This window comes from Manacus vitellinus, unplaced genomic scaffold, assembly GCF_001715985.3.
Source record: "Manacus vitellinus isolate BGI_N305 unplaced genomic scaffold, ASM171598v3 scaffold_8_pilon, whole genome shotgun sequence".
In the NCBI taxonomy this organism is placed as follows: Eukaryota; Metazoa; Chordata; class Aves; order Passeriformes; family Pipridae; genus Manacus; species Manacus vitellinus.
Window position 1 is genome coordinate 8,495,241 of NW_021940864.1, and position 12,441 is coordinate 8,507,681.

Sequence of the window (12,441 nt, forward strand, 5' to 3'; positions counted from 1 at the left end):
CTGTCTACTGATTTCACATTACCCATTTATTCCTTCTAGTGCAGTTGGCTGCGTCCATGTCTGATTCAGCCAGTTCATCCCACTGGTGCCTGCATGGCCTTCCGTTTCCATTCCCTCACACCTGCCATGCTGCTGGCTCCACTCTGGCTCCTGGCATCAATAAGTACCAAGTGCTTTCCTTTGCTTGCTTGACTCTTTCCTTCCTTTTTTTTGCTGAACTCTGCTAAATCATATGCTGCCAAATGAGAGCAGATGTTGTCCCTCGTTGGTGTTTTCTACATGTTTTTATTTCTTTGGCTTAAAAAACTGTACCAACAAGTGAATACGGCAACAAGGTGAAGTGGCAGTCCCTGTGAGCAGTTTCAGAACAAGGGCAGTGGTTCCTGTGCCAGAACTGCCATGTCTCCCTTGCTCAGCATAGAAGAGTTTCATAACAGGCTTGCTCAGCACCATGGCTGGTGCATTGTGTGAATGCAGAGCAGCATCATGTTTGCCCTCGACTTAGAGGTACCTACCAGAGAGTGCATTCTCCTGTCTATGAGTAAATTGACCCACCAGACACACTGGTATCACCGCCCAGTGCTGTCTCTTGTATCCACATTGAGGAAGCTTGTGAGATATGCATGAGTGTTTGCTAGCACGCTTATTATGTTCCACATTATTTATTTTTTGCTTCAGTACCACTTATCCCAGAGTCTCTCTTTAATGGTTTTCGGTTTCTCTATTCCTCAGAATGACATTTGCAGTTGACATACAGTGGTCACAGCTCAACTCAAGACATCTGTGAGGCCACTGATGGCAGAGTCTTTTCCTTTGAAGAGTGCCCTTTAACTTCGTAATGGGGGAAAAAATGCAGAGTTCCCAACATTTCACAACAGCTGCATTAATGTCAGATTAAAGAACATATAGAATCTTCTGCCTGTCTTCTTCTGGAGTTGATTCACCTCCATAACTCTTATTTAGTACTTGTGCTTGAAGCCATGACAAGTTCCCTCTTAATTTTTATAGCTGTCAGAAGGGACTGCCACCCAGCAGACTATACATGGACTAAAACCTTTTACTACATACTCCATTGGCGTGGAGGCCTGCACCTGCTTCAACTGTTGCAGCAAAGGACCCATGGCTCAATTCACCACACAGCCAGCTCCACCCTCAGAGCAGCCTCCCCCGCAGATCCGCACCGTGACCTCCAGAAACGCCTCTTTCCAGTGGAGTGCCCCTCAGTCACCCAATGGCATTGTAACCAGGTAGGAGCTGCCACTCGGCTAGAGGTGGTGGTGGAACAATTTGAGCTGGAATCGCAGGGCTGAGAGCACTGGACAGTTGTGGCAGCCGTGCTCCTTCTTCACCATGTTGGTGGTGATATTCCCTGTGGCCTGAATACCGTCTGGGAAGTGTTTACATGCAATGGTTGCTTTGCTCCTGAGCAGGATGTTGGGGAGGATGAAGGTGGAAAGGATGAGCTGTTGTGAGTGGAGGTGATTGTCTGATGGCTGTGCTTGCACAGCCAAGAAGTTGTAAGTTCAACTGCAGTGAAGAGATAGCTGCATCCAGGAGTTACTTAGGCAAATCCTGATTTGCAAAAGTGAGCAGCAAGGTAACAGACATCAACAGTTTCCTTGTAAGTGTGACTTACAACCACAATTGCTCAGTTATCCTACCATTAGGATCAAAATCTCCAAGAGAAAGACTGGGATCAGGTCCGTTTTTTTCTCCAGTAGCCAGATGGACAGCAAATAGCATGAAATGTATGATTGGTTGTTACATTATTAAGGCTTTTTATTAATCAAAATCTCAACTTTCTCTTCAGCTACGAGCTCCATGTGTATATGGCATGTCCTCTGAACCTACAGCCAGCAGTAAAGGCATGCAGCCCTGGCCCAACTGAGGTGAAGTACACAGGAAAAGGACAGAGTGCCAATGTGTCCAACCTGGAGCCTTACACAACTTACAACTTGCGAGTTGTGTCTTACAACTCTGTTGGCAGCAGCGCCTCTGAATGGATTGGTTTCACCACGGAAAAAGAGCGTGAGTATGAGAAATGGTTCAGCCATCAGCGATAGCTGCTTCTGAGGCCTGGAGCTGCCTAGAGCCAAATGACTTCCCCTCCTCTGTGGAAGATGATGTCCCCAGAAATCTGTTCTTCCATGTCCCTGGTCACCGTGTCTCTGCAGCATGTCATTGAAATTCTACTCTGGGGCTTAACTGCTCATACCTTCAAAAACATTTCTTTGCTCATCATCTGATGTCACCTCCTCTATCTTGGGAACCTGGAAACCTTTTATTTTACTGAAAATGGGCAGCAAAGCTGCAGAACATAAAATGTTCAAGTATTACCAGAAGGGTGAGGTGTAGTAATAAATACACTGCCATAAATAATACCTTGGAAAAGTGGAGATCTTGAAAGAGACTTGGTGATTCTTTTCAGGAACAATCTTACTGTCCTAATTCATGCCACACTCCTGCTAGGAGCTTTCCTTGGATGTCATCTGAATGATTGGATCCTTGTGGACACTGAATTAAGAATGCATTGCTATCTAACTACCACAGGCAGTGCTTTAGGGCCATGTGGTGATCTGCATGGAAATTGAGCATGCAGGGCCTGTGCCTACAGGCAGAATAGATTTTGCCATCAAAACTGCATTTGTAGTAGTATAACATCAGCTTTTATTGAAAAGATCTATAGTGCTGTAGCCAGAGTCGTTCCATAACAGATGAGATGGGCATTTCACCTCAGTCTGTCAGGTCAGGGCAAAGAAGATATTCACTTTTTATCATACAATCTCATGTCAGGATTTCAGAATCACCTTTCTGAAGAACCCTTTTGCATCATTTAGTAGTTCTGCAAGTAATTACTAAAAATGTATCTGATACATCCTTAGTTGAAAATTTCAGGTGGAACAGGCCCAGATTTTCTTTCATGACACCACTGAAAACAAAAGTAAAAAAACAAACAAAAGAAAGATCCTTATCTCAAAAGCTGGGTTTTATTAAATTGCAAACTAAAAGGCTGGAACATGATTATGATTTTTAAGTGGAGAAAATTCATAAGGAACTGGTGAGACACACAGAACAAAAGGATTTGAAAGTGATTTTAAAACCCCCACCTACTAGATCTACAGCCCTCTTCATTCAGTCTTGCTTTTCTTGCCTTGCTGACTTCTTCATACCTGGTCTTCAGAGTCCCTCTGTCTGTCTCCTTCCTCTTGCCTGGAAGGCTTGCTTTAGTGACAGTGGGCAATTAGCAGCAAAGTGAAGCTGGACAAGCAGATTTCTTATGAACGGAGCATCATATATAGGGCAGATGGCTTAATGGCAATACCACAAGAAAGGACCACCTCAAGCTTAAATGAAGTTTTTTATCAGCAAGCTGTTGAGCCCAACTGATGAACTTTTCCTCCCTGAAGTGAGTTCTGGGTTTCTTTTCTATCTGCCATCTGTTCTTGCTTTTCTGAAACCCCTTGTTTTCATGTATGTGCATGTTTTAAAGATGATCTTGGCAGTTTCTGGGGATTGGAAGAGAGCCCCCTGCTTAGCAGTTGGTTTCCCACAGCACAGCCTGCTGCAGTCAAGCTTGCATACCCTCCCGTGTCTTCCTGTCCCCCACCTTAAGCTGGAATTTAATTTATACAATTTTTGTGTCTGTCCTGCATACATGAAGGTGAAGAGAGGGAGTTCTAGATCTTTATTTTCAAGTTATAAGATATTTCTGCTTCCTCAGTGCAGATACTAGCATGCTACAGCAGCTTTGTCTTTTCTCCTTGTATCTCCCCTAATCATACACATATGTCTGAGAGAGAAAGGGAGTGCATGAGACGCAGAGCTTGTATCATGGAGACCCTCTGTATTTTCACTGTGTAACTCAGTCACTGAATCACTTCTAGCCTGTTGGCCAGAAATGATCGTTTTTCCTTCTCTTGCAGCACCTCGGTACATGGCTCCATTCTCTGTTGTCAGCAATTTATCTACCATCCACATAGACTGGAGTCGCACGTTCGTGCTGAACGGCCGCCTGAAGGAGTACGCGGTGACTGAGAGCGGGCAGCGCATCTACAGTGGCTTTGACACCGAGCTCTATTTACCAAGGACATCTGACAAAAGTCAGTTTCGGTTTCCTACAGCTTCCTCTCTGTGAAAAGTCTGTTGAGCTAAATGAATATTATCGTGTGCTAAAATTTGAGAAAAACTCTCCATTGCAGTCCCAAGCTAAGAGCGTAGGAGTTTACTACAGGTGCTCTGATGTGCATCTAAGCAGATGCTTGAAAAAAAAAAATCCCTGGAGCTAAACTTCCTCTTAGACATTACACCTGACTGGGTGAGACTGCTTTGGCTCATTGTAAGGGTTCAGCTTTCCCAAATCCTGGAGCTCTGTTGCAATTCCACCCTTCAGGGCTACAATCTGGGAAATACATAGAAATCTTCAGCTCCAGAAAAGACTGGCATTTGAATTTTCATTTGAATCAAATTAAGTCAGTAGCTCTTGGAGCAGTCATGTTTTGAAATGCAGTTTCTCCTAGAAATTTGCAGTCTTTAAAATAAAAGGAAACTGTCAATGTGTGTGTGTGTGAAGAATAAAAAGAAAAAACACAAAAAAACCCATTCTCTGTTTTTAAGACGTTGGGGGTTCTGTTTGTCAAAGGATTTTATAATCTATTTTTTACCATCTTGATTACTGCAGTGGTGCTAATAATTTTATTTTTTTTCTAACTCAAATGTTCTTAACATGTTTGTGTCAGCCATGAATGAAGCATTAGGGACTTAGGGCAAAACGATAAATAAATTAAAAGTTGCCAGTTACATTGGAAGAGAGAGGATTGAGTGGTGAAAGAGGAACATATTTTGTAGCAACATCATTATGATGATTATCCATGATCTGTCATGTTTCATAGTTTAGAATTTCAATACCCCTATATAAAGGATTGTGAGGCTCTGGTCTGGGACTCGGGTGCATTATGGTGGGTTATGTGCTATACTTGCCTTGTTTTTTTCTCAGACTTGTCCAGCTCTGCTGGTGGATCATGGTGAAAAAGCAGCACCTACAGAATTTTTATTTCTGCTGCTGACAGTATTTTCTAACCTTTTTTGCTCAGCTTTTTTGTTTCAAGTGACCTGCATCACTGATGAAGGGAGTGCCATGACACCAGTCATCAAGTACAACGCTGGAGATGGAGTTGGTAAATATGAGAAGAAATTACCTAGCACCAGTTCATTTTATGTTTTTGTGCTAGAAATTTGATATTAGTGCATGACAGGCAGGATGGCATCTCATTGCAAGATTAGAGGATTCCTTAGTGCCTTACTGTATGAGGTGTGTAGATAATATGTGGTTTTGCCGTGGATGGATTTGTGTTCCTTTACATCATAGAATTGTTGAGTCCTTTAGGTTGGAAAGGACCTTAAGATCATTGAGTCCAACTGTTATCATAGAATCATAGAATGCTTTGGGTTGGAAGGGACCTTAAAGTCCATTTAGTTCCAACTCCCTTGCCATGGGAGACAACTTCCACTAGACCATGTTGCTTAAAGCCCCATCCAACCTGGCTTCAAACACTTCCAGGGATGGGACAACTCTCATGATTGGCTTCAGATCCTCTCTCCATACATGTAATATTTTTTATTTTATTTTTACATAAATATAGTGCTCCAAAATGTTGTGCTTTTTCCTGCTAAATAGAATCTGCTCTCTTCTAGATTTTATTTCCAAATTCAGATTATCTTGAATTTCAATCCTGTCCTCCAAAGTTCTCCCTCAGTTTGACAGAATACATATCCTTTCTCCTCCCTGCATCCCACCCAGCCCAGCAAGGGATATGTACCTGCTCCTCTCCTATGACCAACCAGCAGTTTCACCTGGGATTTGTTCCACTAGCCAGTTTATGAGAATGTCATACAAGATATTGTCAGGACCCAGTTTATAATACCTGCCATTTCCCTTCTGTTCATGAGGCTTTTGCCTGTTTTGTGGAAGCAAGGGAGTTTGGTGTGGTGACATCTCAGTCACTTCTTGTCCATTAAGTAGTAGGTGCCTAACAGTAAAGAGTTCCAGTGAAAGTTTTTTAACTTCTTAGTTTTCTATGAAGCAAAGCTAAGTTTGAACCTTTTCTAAATTATATATTGGGTTTAATTAATTAAGTTCTTTTTTGAGTTGCATCTTGTTTGGTTTCTTAAAATAGATCTGTCTTGTCTTTGCAATTACTCTTTACTCTGCATTTCCCTTCTAACACTTTTCATGTTCTCACTCCATCCTCCGGCAGAATTTCAGGCAAGGCTGCTGTAAAGTCATTATAAGATGTTCCCAGTTGCTCTACATCCAACACCTTCTGCACTCTGCCCCTTTGTTCTTTTGATTGATGCTTGTACCCATAGTCTACTGCAAGCTCTATCAGCACCATAGGCAACTTTTTGAGGAGGCTTGCAAGCGAAGGTGATGGAAATTCCTTAGCCAAGAGTCTGGATATGAATGTAGGATTGCAAATAACCAGGAAATCTTGTCACTGAGATTTCTTACACTCGTGTTGTGTATGAGCAAAGCCAACCAAGTTGACTGGGTTTTTCTAACAGGTGGGGGGAAGGAGAAAAATGTTTCATGTTCTTTGCTTTTATATTAATGTATCACTTATTTCAGTTAAGCCTTTTTCCCCCCTTTTGTTAATTGCCACTACACAGTTCTGGAGCAAATGTCCTCTGTACTGCTCTGAAATTACCGTAGTCATTTCCACTCAAGGTTATTTGGAGAACCCTTTTTTCCTCACATTCCACCTCTACCACCTCCTTTTGGAAGAGCTGCTGATGCAGTGGTGATTTCCAGCCTAAGCAGCAATGCCAGAACTTTAAGCAGGGTCTCCTGAGGGTAGTAAGATTTTTATTATAGCCTACGAGCATATTGAACCATTATGCCACCTTGAACATAAGTGCAAAAAAGCACATGACTACAAAATTACTTAAATTTCTGCCTAATTTATTAGTGGAGAAAGAGATAGCATATTGTTAAATGCTTTCTGAAATAACATTCCCTTTCTCCCCTAATCCCTCTTTTTACAGGTCTGATCTTGACAACACCTGGAGAGAAGGACAAAGCAGAGTCTAAACATGCAAAATTCTACAACGAGTTGTGGTTTGCAGTGCTGATGGTAGTTCTAGGTTTGATCCTCTTGGCTATTCTTCTCTCCTTAATTCTTCAAAGGAAGGTCAAAAAGCAACCCTATGCACGAGACAGGCCTCCTTTAGTTCCACTCCAGAAAAGAACATCACCGATGAGTGTGTATTCATCAGGTGAAACCCACCCGGTACGTTTGCCAAAATACAGTGTTGTGTATCCATAATGTTATATTTCTATATGGCCCCCAAACACACACACAAGAGTTTTTATTCCTCCTTCTGCTATTTTATTGCTTGTTTGGTTACCAAATGGAGGCTGTCCAGTGTAGGAAAAGGACTGTCTGGTACTACATGGGCACTAAGAGCCAGGCTACAGGTGCATAGTCTAAACAGAGCCCTATGGCACCCGGTTTTCAGGTCCTGAAATGCTTCTGATGCCAAAGACAAACTTTGAATCTGGAGTCAGAGAAAATACAAAGCCACTGCTCTCACCTCATGTTAGCTGACATCTGCAATAGAGTTGAAAAGTCCTTGGCATGCTGTGAGAAGGTAGGTGATAAAATGTGCTTTTCAGAGGAACTTTTCATGTGTTCCCCACTGCCTACTGTGGATGGCTAACCAGGATCAATCTGACAGTCTTTGTCTGGTATCCATGAGATATGCCTGAAAAAGCAGGACTTGGGGAGAGGCTCTATTTCTTTCTAGTATCCATCCACCACCCAGCTGGAATGCTCTAGGACAAGCTGCATGCCAGGAAGGTTTGGAGTAGAGAGAGAGCAATCAGGGAAAAAGCTAAGGGCCTTCACAAAATGCATGTGTGCATCTGTGCACACAGACCTGTGGTGGTACCACCAGAGACGTGGGAGGAAGACTGCTGGGGAGTGATAAAGAGGAAGGTTTTCTGTAATCTTTATGACAAATTATAATTCTGAAAAAGAATGCATAAAAAACACGTTCCATCATATAGCAGAGTAGTAGTGCTATCCTACCCCTTGAGGAAAAGCAAAACAAAAGGAATATGGAAATTGTTATGGGACTGAGAATAGAAACAGCCGTGCCTTCCACTTCCACGCTTCTTCCCAGGCACAGGCCATGAGATGATTCTTCTTGTCACTTCTCAGCTTCTTTTTCCTGTGAGTGCCATCAAGCAGGATAGTGACTCCTGCATCCTTCACGCATTCTGTTCCTTCTTGTCTCAGTGCCAAGATGCTGCATCTGTGCCTCAACCAAGGAGCTCTTGGAAACAATGGGATTTCCAGTGTGCCCCTTCTCCTGGCAAAGGCTAAGAGCATAAGAAACTTCTTTTTTTTATCTCATGGTTTTGATTCCTTTTCCTCTACAGTCTGTCATGTTATGTTGTTCCTCTTGACTTTAAAATGTCTTTGCTGTTGGCATGCCTGCCCAATTCCCTTTCACGTTCCTGCCCTTTCTTTTATTTTCTATTTTGTTTTTCCCTTCTCTTTTTCCAGAAGCTCATGGACTTAATAGGAAGGAAGATTCTACAGTGCATCAGTTGAAGGACTTAATCTGAGAAGTTAGGACAGAGCTACAACAGAGTGGCAAAATCGCTTGTGTTTTACAGTTGTTAGTGAGGTCATGTGGCCAGCAATGCTGGCTGCCCACACAGTACTTGATGACCACTTAAAAGTTAAAAAGTGCCTGATCTTTGCCAGTTCCCCTACTCCCCCATGTCCTGCTACATTGCTCTCCCTCACAGAGCTGCAGCTAATTCACACCCTTTGTAAGGTACACCTGCATTGCACCTTGCCCTGCCCTAATGCTTTTCCTCCCTCTCTTTAATCTCAGTTTGAGACTATTGCTGACACATCCAATTCATCAAGCAGTGTCACACTCAAAAGATACACAATGCACTTTGAGGTAGAGTCATTAGCTTGCAGAGTTGCAAGATGTGTGATGTGTCAGATGACTCAACAAGCATGCAAAAACATGCATGTTTCTCCTGCGTGTTTCTCCTGGTGGGTGAATGTTTTTTCCCCTAGTCACAATAACTGAAAAAGTCTGCTAACATCCCCTTGCTGTGCAAGTTTGAGCTATCATTCTGGTAGTAAGAAATCTTTGGACCTCTGCTTGTTGGCTACTTAAAAAAAAAATAGGAAAAAGGAAAAAAAATCAGGGAAAGTCCTGGTTTGCAGTGTTGGTTTGTAGTTTTGGATTTTTTTGGGGGTCTTTTTGGGGTTGTTTTTGTTGTTGTTGTTTTTGGTTGGTTGGTTTTGGGGTTTTTTTTGTGTTTGTTTGGGTTTTTCTTTTTCATGATATGATTGTCCACAATGGGGAAAGGTCCATTTTTTTTTCTTCTGTTTATAACTGTGCATGATTTTTGAAGCACGGTTTTCTCTGTTCTCTTCCACTCCTGCTTTGTTTTTACTCAGGTAAAGTATTTAAGACCATGCCTTTAATTTTTTTATTTATTTCCTTTTAGGGACTAGCAGATACGAAAATTCCAGGAGCTGGTTCTCCCATGAGCAGCCGCAGTGTCCATATCACACCCGGCGGAAGGAGACTAAGTCAGAGCCAGCTAAGTCGCACGTTTTCCCAAGCCTCTCTCCACCGCAGTGTCAGCCAGCTGCTCAACCTCTACGACAAAAAGACTTTTGAAGAATCGCCTTGGGATGCCATTCTTCGCAATCACCGCACTGCTGGTCGTGGCTTGGTAAGGACTCCTGCTCCTCTATGACGCTGTTGTGCATCACCTGCCAGATTTGTCTGTTCTGTTAGAATCATGAAAAGGTCTAAATATCAAAAGTTGCTGAAGACACAGCCAAAAGGCCTAGAAGGTCACGGTCACATGTTAGATCCTTAAAATCCTTCAAGTCTACTGCTCTCTTCTGGAGCCACAGGTGATCACACACTGCTCTTACAGGATTCAAGGGACCCACACACATCTCTCTATGGTTCCCACTGAACTGTGAACTCCATGGTCTACCAAGGATATGTACCTTGAAGAATTCCCTTCTATTTGGTCAACTCACAGGCTTTTCTTTCTCTGCATATCAGCAGAGAAATGTGTGAGATGGGATGTCTTGGCATCCTTTGTAAATTTAGTGCCAGAGGTAGGAGCTTGTGTTCAAGGGACTCCTGTTCTGTCAATTGCTGGTGAGACCTGTTCTCTGTACTCTGCTCAGTGACAACAGAGAGATCATGTGAACACTCAGGTCTTCTGGCATGTACGACAAATGACTTCAAACTCTGCCCACATGAGACTAGAATGAGGTTAGGGGTGCAGGCAGATTACCCCTCTTTTAATTTAGAAGAGGACAGGACTAGCCAGCATCAGCAACAGGCATCTGAACACACAGATACAAAAAATGATGATTCTCAAGTCAAGGAGAGCGACAACTTCCTTTCCTCTTTGTCACCAGGAAACAGGCTTTTAACTTCCACTCTTCTCTGCCCCCAGCCTGCTTTCTACTCTTCCCTGACCAAATGTGTGGGAAGGTTCAGGAGTCAGTAAGACATGAGTGTTTGCTCCCTGAAAAAGCTGAATAATAAGGTTCCTAAAAAGGAGCCAGAATGGGTTTGAAGAGCCTGTGAAGCAGTAACAAAGTTAGATGGAGTGTGCAGTTAGTGAGTGAATATTGTCCAAAATGCAAAGTGAACTGGAGCAGGATTGGCACATAAATCCAAGCAGCTTCCTTGGGCTTTCACCTTCAGTACACCAAACAGCTGGAAGGGCTGGAACATAGAGGCATACCCCAGTACAGGGGTGTTGGTACCATCACTGCCATAACAGCAGGACCCAGGCAGCTCATAAGGCTTAAGAAAGAATGTAGTGATAACTTAGCTCTAGGCAAATCCCCTGTGGGTACAGGTTAACTTTCAGCCTGCACTCTGCAGCTCATGGACTCCCAATTTAGTGGTATCATGACTCAGCCTTGCCCTTTTCTCAGAGCTATCACATCCTTGTGATTTAATTCCTTGGGGACTAACAACTCACCCAGAGTGTACCTCTGTATGATCTCATTAGCCAAAAGAACAGCTTCCTGCTGCTGAGAGAGGAAGCTCTTGCTCTATCTACTTATCCTGGGCTGACATCATGATTTGGTTTAGCTTGCAACCCCCCCATGTGCATGTTAGAAGTATTTAAAAATACTGCAGTGAGTTTCGTAAGTGGCAGGAGCAGAAAAAAACTTTTTCTCCCTCGTGGTGGCAAACAACCCTGACAGCCTGAGCTCATCTACTTTATCAAATGATCAGCTATACATACAGAGCTGGTTATTCTTTTTACCCTCTGTACATTGCTTTACATTCCTCTGAACCCAAGCCTCTGCTCCTGTGTGGCTCAGGTATTTTCTTGCAAACCTCCTGCAATGCTTTTCACTCAGTTCTTCTATTTCACTCAGTAGCTTAGGAATAGCAGCAAGTTTTGTTTACCTCTTTGTCCAAGTTGCAAACCAATGTACTAAATGGCTGTAGTGGCCCAGGACACCTCTCTGCAGTAACACTGCTGGTGTTCTATTTATGCTATGGACATAGTTTATTTCTCTCCTGCTTTCAACTCTTTCCCTGGCTCAATGCATTAGCAGGAGTGCAATTGTAAGAAACTCAGAAGACCCTCCCTTGAAAACAAAAGCTTACCTAAATTGTGTGGTATGGTTATTATCCAAAACAAAAATGTAAACATGTATTTTTGTCTTTTCATGTCTCTCAAGTTCCTCACTACACTACAACAAGCACTACTTTATTTACCATTTGGCAGATATATAGAGTGATTGTATTTTTCTTAACTTACTGCTTACTATGAAAATCTAATTGGTTTGGATTCAGGTGCTTGAATGCTTTAGGTTCTTACCTCATACTGGAAGGAAAGGGAACACATTAGAAATACACTTATTTATCTATTTCAGAACCATTTTTTAAGGGGGTAGGAGGAAAGAGAAATGAAGGAATCACCTTTAGCCTGGTACAGCTTTGGTTGACATGCTTCTTCTTTTCCCCCTTCCTAACAGTATGTAGATGAAGAAGATCTTGCCAATGTCATCAAAGGCTTCAGCACTGTCACCAAGGAGCACACCACATTCACTGACACCCACCTCTGAAGAACAAAACCACCTTTTCTAGAAAATGGAAAGTGGGTAACTTGCCAAAAGCAGCATGCATGGCCTTTGGGGGCAGAGACAGGGCTGCTGTTTCCCCACCCCATGCCCAGGAGTTAAAAGATAAAACTGTTTTTTTGGGGAGGGGAGGTGGGAGGGTAAGTTGGCCTTTTTTTTCACCATCTATTTCACTATATAATAAAAACTGTGTTAGCACTGACACCTCATAAGGTAAGAGAGCAGTTTGAAAATCCCTAAGTCATACATTAGTAAAAGACTGTGAAGGTAG

General features: G+C 42.7%; 1 protein-coding gene across 1 annotated transcript in view; it reads left to right on the forward strand.

The window, feature by feature from the left end:
• Window positions 1-12,372, forward strand: part of USH2A (usherin) — a 378,483-nt gene extending 366,111 nt beyond the window's left edge. The window contains exons 65-72 of the mRNA XM_018085136.2: window positions 1,009-1,247; window positions 1,811-2,028; window positions 3,924-4,100; window positions 5,091-5,174; window positions 7,042-7,286; window positions 8,905-8,976; window positions 9,539-9,769; window positions 12,066-12,372. Coding sequence (XP_017940625.2) covers window positions 1,009-1,247; window positions 1,811-2,028; window positions 3,924-4,100; window positions 5,091-5,174; window positions 7,042-7,286; window positions 8,905-8,976; window positions 9,539-9,769; window positions 12,066-12,155 — 1,356 coding nt within the window. The 3' untranslated portion in view covers window positions 12,156-12,372. The remainder of the gene's footprint in view (window positions 1-1,008; window positions 1,248-1,810; window positions 2,029-3,923; window positions 4,101-5,090; window positions 5,175-7,041; window positions 7,287-8,904; window positions 8,977-9,538; window positions 9,770-12,065) is intronic.
• Window positions 12,373-12,441: the final 69 nt, after the last annotated feature.